This window comes from Sorex fumeus, unplaced genomic scaffold, assembly GCF_029834395.1.
Source record: "Sorex fumeus unplaced genomic scaffold, SorFum_2.1 ptg000034l, whole genome shotgun sequence".
NCBI classification, from domain to species: Eukaryota; Metazoa; Chordata; class Mammalia; order Eulipotyphla; family Soricidae; genus Sorex; species Sorex fumeus.
The window spans coordinates 33,693,249-33,707,180 of record NW_026606091.1 but is presented as its reverse complement, the minus strand read 5'-3'; the positions used below and the strand labels follow the sequence as shown (position 1 = coordinate 33,707,180).

General features: G+C 55.1%; 1 protein-coding gene across 1 annotated transcript in view; it reads right to left on the bottom strand.

Annotated features, from left to right (window-relative positions):
- The window catches only part of LOC130026636 (polypeptide N-acetylgalactosaminyltransferase 12-like), a 133,889-nt gene extending 120,589 nt beyond the window's left edge, over nucleotides 1–13,300 (bottom strand). Inside the window, exons 1-4 of the mRNA XM_056117467.1 lie at nucleotides 13,260–13,300; nucleotides 5,267–5,436; nucleotides 4,014–4,194; nucleotides 2,226–2,411 (exon numbers count right to left, since the gene is read on the bottom strand). Of these exons, the coding sequence (XP_055973442.1) occupies nucleotides 2,226–2,411; nucleotides 4,014–4,194; nucleotides 5,267–5,436; nucleotides 13,260–13,300 (578 nt within the window). The remainder of the gene's footprint in view (nucleotides 1–2,225; nucleotides 2,412–4,013; nucleotides 4,195–5,266; nucleotides 5,437–13,259) is intronic.
- Between the last annotated feature and the right edge of the window lie 632 nt (nucleotides 13,301–13,932).

Genomic DNA, 13,932 nt, shown 5'->3' with positions numbered 1-13,932 from the left:
GGCATCTTGCCCGGCCCCCAGAGGTGGCTCAGGTCGAAAGCTGGAAGGGAAGCACCCCAGAGTGCAGATATGGGTGTGGGAAACTGGTGGCAGCCGGGTCCCTGTGGTGGCACTGGGGGGCCCTCCCAGAACTGCAGGCTCAGAGTACATGGGAAAGGTCAGTGGGACTCCTTGGTGGGGGATGGAAGAACAGGAGGGAGGGAATACCAAGGAAGGGAGAGAAGAGAGAGAAAAGGGAGGGAGAGAAGGAGGGAGGGAGAGAAGGAGGGAGGGAGAGAGAGAGGGAGGGAGAGAGAGATGGAGGAAGGAAGGAAGGAAGGAAGGAAGGAAGGAAGGAAGGAAGGAAGGAGGGAGGGAGGGAGGGAAAGAAAAAAGGGAGGGAGTGAGGGAGGGAGGGAAGGAAGGAAGGAAGGAAGGAAGGAAGGAAGGAAGGAAGGAAGGAAGGAAGGAGTGGGGGAGGGAAGGAGGGAAAAGGGAGGGAGGGAGGGGTGCCAGCATGAGAGCACATTCACATGGCTTTAGGGTATAAGATTAGGGAGCATGGTGACTGAAACATGCAAGAAAGCTGAGATGATGTGTGGAGTTCATGCACAATTCAATCAGCAAATCAGTGGCTGAATAAATAGCAGTACTCCTACATTTAAAAAAAAACTGAGATGAGACTGTGGGAGGGGCAGGCAACTGACCATGAAGCTGCTGCATGTGTGCATGTGTGTGGGTTTGTGCAAATGTCTTCATATGTGTGCACTGGAGGAGGGAGTTGGGGGGGAGGGAGTATGTCTCGACATCACAGGCTGCATCTGTGACCTGACACATGATCCCTCCTCCTCTGCCTCAGTCTCTAAATCTGCTGTGTGAGCAGCAATGCCAGCGGCACCCTAGTGGCCACTCCAGCAATCCGGGTGCCACCCTCAATCCGTCCTTTTTCCCAGATGTCAATCAGCTTCTCCAAATCCCCCCACCGCCCCTGAGGTCCCCCCACCCCCCAGTCTCAGCCTCCGTCTTCTCCTGCGCCCGCATTTCTGACGGGGAAGTCTGCAGAGCCTCCTAACACATGCCTGGTCCCTGCACCCCATCCTGTGCCCACCAGCTCCCTCACCACGAGGCACCAGGAGTAAATCCTGAGTGCAGAGCCAGGAGTAACCCCGAGCCTCAGCAAGTGTGGCCCGAAAACTAAGCCAAACAAATGAAACAGAACGCGAGCAGCCGGGCTCAGACCCAGGCTCACCCACTGACCAACGCTGGCTCTCGGCCGCCCTCACCCTGCGCCCTCACCCATCCCCTAACTGGCTTCAGTCCCACAGAGGCCTGCCACTAAGTGCTCAGAGTCGTCACCATGGAGTCGCCACCTGACCCAGAACCCCACGCCCACTTGGACAGCCGGAAGTGGCAGCCAGCCACCTCGGGCCCTGGAGACTGGCACCAGTCCAGGGGGCAGGGCACCTGTGATATCAGTCCTCCCCGGGGCATGGCACACAACTCCTGGACGGCGGACACACCCACCGGAGGTGAAGGGGCCAACAAAACCGGCCACGTTGACACAAGGCAGAATTATGGGTTCCCAAGGCAAACATCTCGGGACCGGCAAGAAGGCAAACGCGAAGGGACAAAGCGTGGTGGCCTCATTCGCGTGAGGCGTCTGGAAGGGGGAAAGTTTTTGTGGGGGTGTGTTAGAGGCCATGGAGCCGTTAGGGGATGGGCTTGACACACACCGCCTGACGGTTGGAGAGATTCTGCGAGGTCGAGGGAAAAGCGCGCTTGAGTCTCCCAAGTTAAATATTTAAGAACGGTCAGAGCAGTACATTTTAGGATACGTACTTCACCCTATTTTTATTTATCTTGTTTTGGCTTTGGCTTTGGGACCACACCCGGCAATGCTCGGGGGCAACTTCTGGCTCTGCACTCAGGAATCACTCCTGGCGGTGCTCGGGAAACCATAACAGGGTGCCTGGGGGATCGAACCCAGGGCAAACTCCTGCAAGGCAAGCGCCCTACCCACTGAACTCTCTCTCCAGCCCCCTCACCTTTGTTTTTAAATAAACAAAATAGGCCAATGAATATGAACCCCACACTTAGAGCGGGGTGGGTGTAGAGTAAAAAAATAATCAGCAGATGCTTTAGAACAAAACCAGGTGGGGCCCCAGCGAAGCATCCCTGCCCTCCCCCCGGGCGTCTGCTGCAGTTGTTGGGGGGGGGGGGGTGTAACGCTCCCAGCCAGTCCTGACCTGATGACATCCATGGGGGACCGCATCAGCTTCCGCTCCCGCTCAGGGACCACGTGCCACGTGAACACCAGCCGCCAGTCAAAGCCACCGATCTGAGGCTCTCCGGAGTTGCCCAGGTACTCAAAAGTGTTCCAGCCAATAACGTCGATCACGGGGCACACCACCGCCGTCTCCTCCTCCCCGATCCTGCAGTGACCACACACACACACACACACACACACACACACACACACACACACACACGCACGCACACATACGCACACCACCCAGATGTGGCCAGGACCGGGGTGACCAGGAACAGCCCCCCCATCCAAGCCGTGCTCGCTCCCACTCCACTCAGGGCCAGTGTGTGCTCTCAGGTCCCCTGCTTCTGGACCCTGCATGGCATCGGTCCCCAATGCCACCCTCCAGCCTGGGATTCAGAGGGAGAGCGAGACATGATGATGGCTCTGCTCTCAGCCCCTGGCACTGGCCTGGGCCCCTGGGAGTCCAGCTGCCGGGACCCTCTTTGAAGCTGGGGAAGAGAAAGAAGCCATGAAGGGAGCCAGAGTGGGTGAGGACAGAGATGGGGAGGGCAGAGAGCAGCAGGGTGAGGCTGGGGGCCAGATGATGGACACCCACGCCTGGGAGAGGAGACAGTGGGTGCGTGTGCTCCAGAGGCCAGCTGCGCAGACCCTGAACTCCTCCCCCCGCATCCTTGTCCACGCCATATGGGGGCACAGCCCACCCGGAGGAATCTGGGGGTAGCTGACAATAGTGATGCAGCATCAGGAGGGAGGAAGTGGAGGGAGTAAGGTGGGTCTGGGGGAAGGGCAGCCTGGAGTGGTTCCCCTCCCCCCTGCATTTAAAACCCTTTCAAAGAATGATACTTAAAAGCGTAGTTTAAGACTACAGGGGTAAGAAGATAAAAAATAACCCAGGTGAGGGCCATCTGCTTCCTGTCCATGATTCTGCTCATGGTTTCCTAGTGACGCTAAGGAAGGTGGGGGCCAGAGACACAGGACCCCAGGGAAGGTGCCTGCCCGACAGGTGGCTTCCCTGGTTCAATCCCCGGCACCCCATGTGGTCCCCTGAACACCACCAGGAGTGATCCCTGAGCAGAGCCAAGAGTAAGCCCTGAGCACTCACGGGTAAGCCCCTTCACACACACAAATCCCCCCCCCCAAAATAAAATGCAGGGGCTGGAGCCATAACACAGTGGGTAGGGCATTTGCCTTCCACGCGGCTGACCCGGGTTTGATTCCCAGAATCCCATATAATACCCTGAGCACCACCAGGAATAATTCCTGAGTGCATGAGCCAGGAGTGACTCCCTGTGCATTGCCGGGTGCGACCCAAAAAAGCAAAAAATAAATAATAAATAAATACATAAGAGAAATTACTGTGAATCACCATTTCTGTGGGTCCCTTCAGACTTGAGGAGCCCAAGGCAACACAGGTACTGGATGACCTGGGAAAGTCAGCCCAGCATGAAGGAAAGACGACCAAAATGTGCTGCCTAGGGCTGTGATCTGATAAGATCCACACCATCCTGTTCTTGGCCTCTCTGCCCAAGGCAGCACTTTTCGACTCAGGCACCTGACCAGCGGCAGTAAAAGCAACTCCCCTGCACAAGTAAGCCGTGGGTACAGCAGCGCCTGATGCCCTCGAAGGCTCCCAGACCAGGGTCCCTGATCATGTGACCAGGGATGGAGCCGTGGCCTGAGACTGGGGGACGGGGCACCCAGGCCGAGCCCGAGGCCCACGGAGCTGAGTCTCCCGTGTTCCCACTGGGCACCGCCCACGCACCTCTGCAGCAGCGGCTCCAGCCAGCCCTCGTGGCACTCGCAGTGGCAGTCCAGGAAGGTGAGGATGTCGCCCTTGGCCCCCGAAGCCCTGAGTAACCGGGCGCACACCAGGCCCTCCCTCTTGGTGGCGCGGATTAGGTGCACCTTGGGCAGGTGGGCTTCCAGGCGCTCCTTCAGGTGCTCTGGGGAGGAGAATGGGGCAGCCGGCTCACTCCCGCCCTGCCCGGGCAAGGGAAGGCTGGGATGGAGAACTCTAGAACCACCAGCAACGTTCCCACGTGCCCCCCTTGGACCCAGACGCCCAGGTCTCAGGACTGTCAGGACTTGGTGCCAGCTGGCTCTATCGGCATCGCCTCACGCTCACCTGCCCTGCACTCTGTCATGGGCAACGCTGAATGACCCCGAATACTCTCTCCACGATTTCCAGCCGAGTACATGGCCACCACCCAAAAGACATCAGTCCCCCAGGTTAAGATGTGTGATCCCAACGCCCCACCTGGTCCTCTGAGCACACCAGGAGTGAGCCCTGAGCACAGTGCCAGGAGCAAGCCCGGAGAACCGCCCAGCGGCCCCCAGAACAAACAAGCGAGACTACAGTCCTGAGCGTCCCCTGCAGCCAGGTGTGGCCAGGTGACTGTTCTTCTGCAGGGTGGGAGGTGAGACCCCCTACTAGGTGCTGCCCAAGTCCCCTGGACACCCTTCAGGACAGGTGGGAGTGAGAGAGAGAGGGGAGGGGCAAGGCTGGGGCATCCCAGGGAGCACAGCACCCCAAAGAAGGCGAGTGTACACCCCTGTCCCCACCCCTGGCCCCCACACCTGCCTCCACACCTGCCCTCACACCCTCCCTCACAGTTGGCCCCCAACACCACTCCCCCACCTCTGTCCCCAAGACCTCTCTCTCACACCCACCCCCCAACACCTGCCCTCTACACCTGTTCCCCCATGCCTATAGCCCATACCTATCCCCCACACCTGTCCCCCACACCTGCTCCCACACCTGCCCTCTACAGCCATACCCCAACTGCACGGAGACGTTCCCTGTTATCTCCTGTAAATCACTGTTATCTAGAGCCTCCCAGAGAACAGGCCAGCACAGCTTTCAATCAGAACCCGTCCACAGCGAGAACCAGACAGAGCTCAGAGGCAAGAGCAGGGGAGGGGAGGATGGGGGTCAAGGGAGGACGGGGTGGGGGGAGGGGAGGTCAGGGCAGGGAAGAGGGGAGGCCAGGGCAGGGAAGAGGGGAGGCCGGGCACCTCTATCGCTGTAGTCATCCACCAGGATGACCTCCTCCAGCAGGATGTCTGGGGACGTCTCAAGGACACAGTAAACGTTGCGAATTAGGGTTGACCAAGCTTCGTTATAAAACGCGATGATCACGGACGTCGTTGGCAGACTTTCATAATTGTACTTCTGCTCTCTGCACCTGCAGAAGCAACACAGCCTCAGGGACGGGGAACACCCTGCACCGGGGCATCCCAGGCCTGGCACGGTGCTTCGAAGGACCTCTGAAGGGAACGTCAATCATGGTTGAGACCTGCCATAGAATTTGGTCGCATCTTCTAGAAATGCTTTGCCCTGGAGCCTCCTGGAAGCCTCGGTAGCTCCCAAGAAAGGTTGTACAACGACACCCAAAAAGCCTGAAGTCACTCTGGTAAGGGCAGGCTGGGTCTCCCTATAAGTCGTACTGTTGACATGGCCTCCAGGGCCAGATTGCCCAATGATGAACCTGGCTCAGATCCAATGCTACAGGGCCATCCCTGGGCCGGGATGGGATCCCCCAGAGCCAAACTTGATGGTGCCCAGGAGGCAGGCAGTGTCCAAGGAGGCACTTGGGTCTTTTCACACGGTCCCCTGACCCTGAGCTCTCTCCCTGCTCTGAGGTTGTGTATTTAAGCTGGGCAGCAACGTTCACAGTTTTGCCACCCAAAACCTAGGCAGGCTCCAAAGACAGGAAGAAGGTTCCATCCTCAGGCTGTGCAGGTTTCACCTCTGTCCACTCCCACTTCAACCCCACTGCCCAGCTTCTACTCAGCTCTCTCCTCCACTGCCTGGCACCCTCCCTGCCCTGCTTCCAGAACCACTTGGAAAAATCCCTGTGTGGAGAACACCTGTCTGGGGTGTCCGCTCCCTCCGACCGTCTCCCGTTCCTGCATACCACAAACTCATGTACCCTCCACTCATCCCCTCCTCACACGCCCCAAGTCTCCTCACAGACACGTTTGACTCATGCGACGCTTGGGGCTGGGGCACAAGAATGCTAGGGACACTGGTGGACACCACGGGGCAGCCTTGTGGGGAGAGGAGGTTCGGGAACACGTATGTCTGGCTGAGAATCAAATCTATCTCTGATGGTGGGGCACAGGGTCACTGTGGGCTTGTGCTGTCTGGGGAGCCTGTGGGCAGTGAAGGGTTCCACACTGGGGTGAGGCTCTGGGTAGAGAAATTCCATCCAGTCCTTGAGAGGGTTGGGAAATACCTGGAGGTTTGCAGGTCCTTTACCTGAGGCATGATCTGGCCACTAGGGGGCCTGGCACCCACGAAGCATTGGGGGCAAGGTTGGGGCTCTTCCCGGTGGACACTGCAGCGGGGGTGTAGACGCAACACACACCATGGGCATGTCATGTCAGGTTCTGATCCATGGTGAGACCCCCACAGGACAGCTCATGCTTCATCAAGAAGCATGAGCCGTTCCCTGGCAGGACCCGCCCCACCCAATGCCACACACCCACACAGGCTGGGATGCATCCATTTGTAGAAACAATCTTGGAAACAGGACAGTGGCTGTCAGGGAGACTGATTCAGCCCTCTCCCCTCTCTCTCCTCTGCCACCAATTCATGATCCCCTAAACTGTCCCAGGTAGTGCCTAGAACTCAGTTGCTGACTGTTCCAGCCTCCATCCTTTTCAGGACTTCCTTTTCCAGAATAGAAAAAGTGCACAGGAGGACGGGGAGCTCTCGGCTCAGACTTTTGCTTGGTCTGTAGCCCATGAACCAAAGGTTTGAGTGTGGCCTCGTTTTCCCTGGGTCAAGTAGGGGTAGATGGTTGTACCCAAGTGCCGTTTTGAAAATCGGATGCTCTGAATGAGTGTTTCCTCTAAGCACTGAGATCCTTCCAAGTATTGCTTCATTGACCCTCATGGCCTGTGTACATACCTGAGAGGTTTGGGGTTAGTGGGGATCTCTATTTTCTCCAGCCTTTGTGATCAGGAGACCCTGTGGTGCCAGGGAACGTTCTTGACCTCATGCATCCCAAGCCTGTACTGAGTCTCCTGAGATTTCTCTCTGGCCTTCTGGACAGAATTTTAACTCAAAAAAGTGGAAAATGCCCTGGACCATGCAAGGACAGCGCACAAACCGGAAATATCTGAACATTTAGGTGGGAAAGCAGGGGTGAGGAGGCATTCTCCACTCCTCTCTCCTGGGATATAGTCTAAGGTAGGGGGTGGGGAGGTGTTCATTTCTTATTGCTACTCTTTGAACTATTTCTACTTTCTGCTCTGGGGACTTCTAATTGTGTAGTGTTGGAGGACATGTCTCCTATCTGAGCTCTGTTCTCTGTTGTGGGACATTTCTCCCCCCAGAGCTCTTGTGTCTAGTATTGGAAAACAATTTTCCCCAACATCCCTAGTGTTTTTTTTGGAGGAAATTTCAGCTCTGCTCATCCCTGGTGCCAAGTAATTGTGAACATTTCTGTCCCTGGAACCCTGCTGTCTATTGTTAGGGGAAACCTCTGCACCCCATGTCCCTGGTGCCTACTGCTTGGGGCCTGTTTTTGCCTCCCAGACCACTAGTGTCTATTATTAGGGGACATTTCTGCCCCCCACATCCCCGGTGCCCAGTGTTGGGGGAGATTTCTGCCTCCAGATGCACAGTCTTGCCCACACTACCAGCTTGTCCTTCTTGACTGTTACCACCTCCAGCTCCTCAGGCTTTATGATCTCCACTGTGTTTGCCTCCACTTCAGTGTCCTTAGATTGACTGAAACTGGATAGACTGCGGGGCAGCCCCAGGCTCTCAGTCAACCAAGGGAGGTGGAGGGCTCGGGGGCAGAGTCAGCCTGGTTCCGACCCCCCGGGTGTCCTGCCTCCTGACCCCCATTGGGGGCTTCTCCCTCCTGAGGACCCTGACACACATTTTCAGGACACTTTTGTGTCAAAGCAGCAGCCAAGTCCTGGCCTGAGTCAGGCCACTGTGGAATGTCCAAGTGGACTGTCACTGCTCAGGCAGAGTCACAAGTGGAGGGCCAGTGCTGTCACCCCCTTTCCCTCCCTCACCCCTTCCCACTAGCAGGGAAATCCCTCTTATGGCCTCTAAGAACTTGAGCAATCCTTCCTTAGGGCACTGGGAAAAGGCCGGCCCTGTCTGCTTGCAGCACTTTTCTTTGGGTGCTGGCACCATACCCAGGCTTTACTCCTGACTTAGTTCAGGGACCATACCTAGTGGACCTAGGGGGGCCCATTGATCCAACGTCAGCAGTGTGCAAGACTATCACTTTACCTGCTGTACTAATACCCTGCTCCAAGCAGTACTTTTCATTCAGCTGCTTCCCACCTAAATCTCCTTCCTGTAGAGTTGGGCTCCCTTAAAGATGCCCCACTCCCCCATCTGTCCGGCACAGTGCCCAGGGAGATAGCCCCGTGGAACCCGAAGCTTCCACTCCCAAGCACTTTCAGACTTTTCAAGAATGGGCCCCAGGGATATTGCAGGGTTTAAGGTGCTTGCCTTGATGCAGCCCAGCCCTGTTCAAGTCCTGATACTAGGATCTCCTGAGCCCTGCTGAAGAGGAGAGGGGACCTCTGCCCACATTTCCTGCCGGCTAACTTCAGACAGGCTATCCTGGAGAGCAGGAGCTGCCATGAGGCACAGGGTCTGGGAGAGACGAGACAGCCACGGAAATCACCCGGGATTTTCCAGAGGTGGTCTGTCACACTGTTCAACTTAGAAACCTGGGAAAATCCCCCAAATTTTCCTACGTTATTCATATGCTCCAGATCCTTATCTGCACCAAGAAAGCTTGGTCATTTCTTGTTCCATACTCTCCGGTCAGCTGCTCGGTAATACCCCGTCGCCCATCAGATCTGCTGTAAAACTGATCTCTCGCCTTGTGCGGTGTTCAGACTTTGGAGCTGTTCATTCCATTAGCACTATTATCTCATCATGTTCTCCCACTTGCCAAAATGTGCTTTTTTTTTCCTTTATGGGTCACACCCAGCGATGCACAGGGGTTACTCCTGGCTCATTCACTCAGGAATTACTCCTGGTGGTACTCAGGAAACCATATGGGATTCTGGGAATCAAATCCAGGTCAGCCGTGTGCAAGGCAAACACCCTACTCACTGTGCTATCACTCCAGTCCCTGCTGCTTGGTTTTTAGTTAGCTTTAGGCAGAAATTTTGGCAAAGTACGTATGTGTTCATAGTCGTTGAAAACTCAAGATTATATTAGTGCTGCAATTCTCATTTGTGAAACAACAAAACTCACTACCAAGCAGGGGAGAAAGCAAGACAAGACCAAAAGGAAAAAGAGCAACACCCAAGCAGTGGCACCTGGTGCACAGGAGGAGTTGGCAGAGAGCATGGCAGCTGGGTGGCACTGCCACTCGTCCAGTGGAGACAGCACTACCCCAATAGAGTTGTTAAGGCCAGGCCCCAGCACCTCCAGTGTGCCCTTGGTCTAGAGGAGGCGAGAACTGGCAGGGCAGACAAGGGGCAGGGAGAAAGAGGGGAGCCAGAGCAGGAGCAGGAGTCAGGGGTGGAGGATGCGGAGGGACAGAAGGCAGGCCCCAGATCATTGGCCTAGAGGGCCATGCCAAACTGCAGGAGAGAACAAAGTGCCAATATGACAGCAGACAAGCTGTGACCCTCTGTGAATGGGAGTGGCAGACATTCAAAGTTGGGTAGCTTCCAGAAATGTCTACTGACACCAGGACCACTTGGACAGTCTGACAGAGTCACAGGGAGTCCCCAGGCAGGCAGGTTAGGCAGGGTAACTTGGTACCTACACTCCCAAGAAAAGCCTCGTGGAAACGGTCGCCCCATGACCTCCAAGACAGGGCAACATAGGAAGCAGAGCTCGATGAAGGTATCGGAGGTGCAGCCCTTCCCTGCTTTTGCTGGGCCCGAGAATCCATGGTCTCAGCAGATGCTGGGGGTTCCATATGGAAAACAAGGTTCTCCCTGTTCCCCACTTTAGTATCATATTGGTGTTAGAGCTTCCGACAGAGCTAGAAGCACAAATAAATGTCCACCTTGACACTGTGTATTCCCACTTTGGAAAATACCCTCTCCAGGCGCCCTCTAATGGCAGTATCATGCCCCTCTGCTGGTAAACTCATGCTAGGAGTGAGCTTCCAGAGACAGCGACAATGTCAGGTAGACCGTGAGGTGTGGCTAGGGATAGGGAAAGATACTGCGCAGGTGTGGGAGGCAGGAATAGTGGTGGGATGCAGCTCAACTGGGAGCAACCCATTGGCCTCAGTTGAGAAGTCATGACCAGCGCCGAGTCAGTGTGGTCGCTCCTGCTGGTCACCTTGTGGTACCCAGCCCTTCCACTCTCTTGAGTCTGTTTTCCTCTAGTGCCAATGATTGACAGGCTTGAACCTCAAAAGATGTGTTTCTCCCTTTGCAAATTGTTCCAGGAAGCAGACCCCCGTTTGCCTTTGGGCCAAAGGATCCAGAGACAGGAGGAATCCTCAGTTAGTGTGGACCCGTTGCCCAAGGATTCAAAAACTTGGCCACCTTCTTCAGGATGACCCTGGCTCTGGACTTAAGGAAATCCTTGTTGGAGCCCTGGAATGCACCATCCTGCAGTCTGTAGATGATTCGGTCCTAGTGTTAGAAGCCAAGAGGACTGAAAGAGAGCCTCAGAGGCTCTGCTCCAGCTCTTGGTTGAGGCTGGGCACCAGACCTCCTGGAAGAATGAGCATTTAGAAGTGAAAAAAAGAAAAACAAATAACCTAAAAGAAGCCCTCTCAAATCAGCAGTAGGGCTCCAGAGGCATTGAGGTTGATCCTCTTAGTGCCTGAGAAAGGGCACCAGGCTCTAGGTGCCCTGACCCTGAGTAGGGCCATTGGCAGAGGTCTGGGCATACCTGTCTCTGAGGCAGGGGGCTCTGATCTCTCGCTGTGCCACAGAGGTAAACAAACTATCTACCTCCAGGTCCCCATTCAGGGGTGACACTGATGACTAACAAAGGGCCCCAGTGGCTACCAATTGCCCAGATGGCAGAGTCCCTGGGATTATGTGAAAATCCACGTCTAACTTTTGCGACTCTAGATTTTGGTGTGAAAACCCACTCTAACGTTCGCGACCCCAGCCTTTCTGCCTATCGGATGGGACCCCATCCTCTGACTTGCAAGAAGCAGTGGATTAAATCTCTTGCTCAGAACCACTGAATAGTTCAGGAGCAGTTTCCAAGCTGAGTGGCATCCGGATAAAGACCATAAGAAAGAAGCCCTGAACCCTCTGGAAAGGCTAAGAGGGGCGCACTCGGGGAGGGATAGGGACAAGCGCGAAACATGGTGAGACCCCACGATCTCTATATTTCATATTAAAAATTGAAATTTATTTCTTTGGATTTATTTTTTGATTGGGTTTTTATTTCATGTTTTGAGTTTGTTTCTGCATATATGGATGTGTTGGCGGCTGTGTAACTTTTTTATCCAAATATTTTTTAAAATTTTTTTATTAGTGAAACACCATGAGGTACAGTTATAGACTTACAAATTTTTCTGCTTGGTATTCAGTCACAGAACGATCAAGTAACCATCCCTCCACCAGCGCCCATCCTCCACCACCACGGGTCCCAGCATCCCTCCCACCCCCCCCCCCCATCCCTCCTCCCCACCCTGCCTCTGTGGAAGGGCATTCCCCCTTGTTCTCTTTCTCCTTTTGGGTGCTGTGGTTTGCAAGAGAGGCACTGAGTGGCAATCATGGTTGGTCTATAGTCTACTTTCAGCATGCTTCTCCCACCCTGGGAGGATCCTCCCAACACCCTTTATTTGGTGCTCTCTGCTCTATCTGAGCCTCCTTGGAGGCTGTGTAACTTTTTTACATGCAGAGTACGTGTCTCAATGTTGTTCTGTTTGGGTCATCTCGCCACTCCTAGTACGCAGTATCCCTGCCATGGGGGAACGTCTGCAATTGCTTTGTGTAGCCGCAGAGCCTCATAGTCCCATAGCCCCATTCCTCAAAGGGAAGGGGCAGAGGAGGGGAGAAGGGAGGGGGCAGGAAGGAGGAGGGGGAGAGGAGAAGGGCGGGAAGGAAGAGGGAAGAAAGACAAGATTGGGGTAGATGAATATGATTTTGACAGGGTAGGTAAAAGACGGAATTACAGGTGAGTAAGAATTCTGTTTGACCCTTTTCAGGGGCATGCAGGTGACAGGCTCTAGACATGGTGAATCTCATGTCAAGGGCCACCCACAATCTAGAAGCAACTGCCAACTGCCGGCAGGACCCACCTCGCCCAAGACACATACCCACACGGCCTGGGATGGATCCATTTATTGAAACAAGCTTGGAAATAGAACAGTGACTGTCAGAGAGTGACCCAGCATGCCTCCTTCCTCTCTCCTCTTCTCAATTCATTAGTGCCCAAACAGCCCCCAAAGAGTGTCTAGAACTGGTTGCTCGATGTTTCAAGGTCCCGTTAGCTTCAGGGCTGCCATATGCAGAAACGGGGCTGTGTACTGGGGAGGGAGAGCTCCCACCTCAAGCCCTTGTTTGGCTTTTGAAGCTATCATGACTGAGGTTGGAGTGTGGCCCAGTTTAAATTTCTGCTCCCAACATCCCTGGTGTCTAGAGGTAGGAGACATTTTTGTCCCACTGATCCCTGCGGTCTAGTGTTGGGGGACCTTTCTGCCCCCTTGATCCCTAGGGTCTAGTGCTGAGGGAAAGTGGAAGAGTGGGGAGGAGGGAGGAAGGAGGAGGGTGGGAAGAACTGGATCAGGGCTAGATTAGTTGGAATTGAAGAACACAGGGTACATCATCAGGGCAGAAAAAGTGGATTAATGGTGAACAAGTTGTCCAGCAGAACTCGAGTGGACGAACTGGATTCTGGTTATTTGGGGGCAGGTCATTACAGGACCCGGATCTGAGGTCTGCGGCCTCCTGTTCCTCACAGACAGGAACAGGAGGGCCTCTCTGGGTTCTTCACACAATCCATGATCCCGCTCCCTGGGTCTGGACGCCAGACCTTAGTCTCAGACCTTAGTCATCCAGATGCTTAGTCTTCTCACACGCCACCAGCCTGTCCTTCATGACCATCACCTCGACTTGCATAGACGTCATGGTCTCACAAACCTCCACTATGTTCACCTCCAACTCCGTGTTCTTCGACACTGGATTGACTATGGGGCACTCCAGGGTCTCAGCCAAGCAAGGACGTTGGATGCATCTCAGGGGTCCCGCCTGGCTCCACCTCCCATATAGCCCCACCTCCAGATCCCCAACAGGCACTTCTCCCTCCTGGAGACTGACCCCACCACTCACCCTCTTCAGGGTACCCTTGGGATTCCAGCAAGGCTCAGTTGCTCCTGATTTCAGGACTGAGGATCCCCTAAAGATGAAGGCACCTGGTGAGTAGGCAGGTCTAGGACCGGATGTGCCTTCCTGTCCCTGAGCCCCTGCCCACCCCCTCACCTGGGATTCCCTCAGCTCCCTGAAGGTGGCCTCCAGCAGGGCCTGCTGCCTTGTTAGCACCTGCTGCAGCTGGTCCATGATCTGCTTGTGCCTCAGCACCTGCTCAACCTTGGAGCCCAGGTGAGTGGGACATCAAGGTGTGGGGTTGCCGCTGTGTGCTGCTTTTGGTACCAGCAGAAGCATTCGAAGCTGCAGGCACTGCACCTTCTGGTCTTGCATGCACATCCCTGTCATGAAAAAGGTCGAAGCCTGTCCAAATCCCAGCCACAACATTCAGGGCC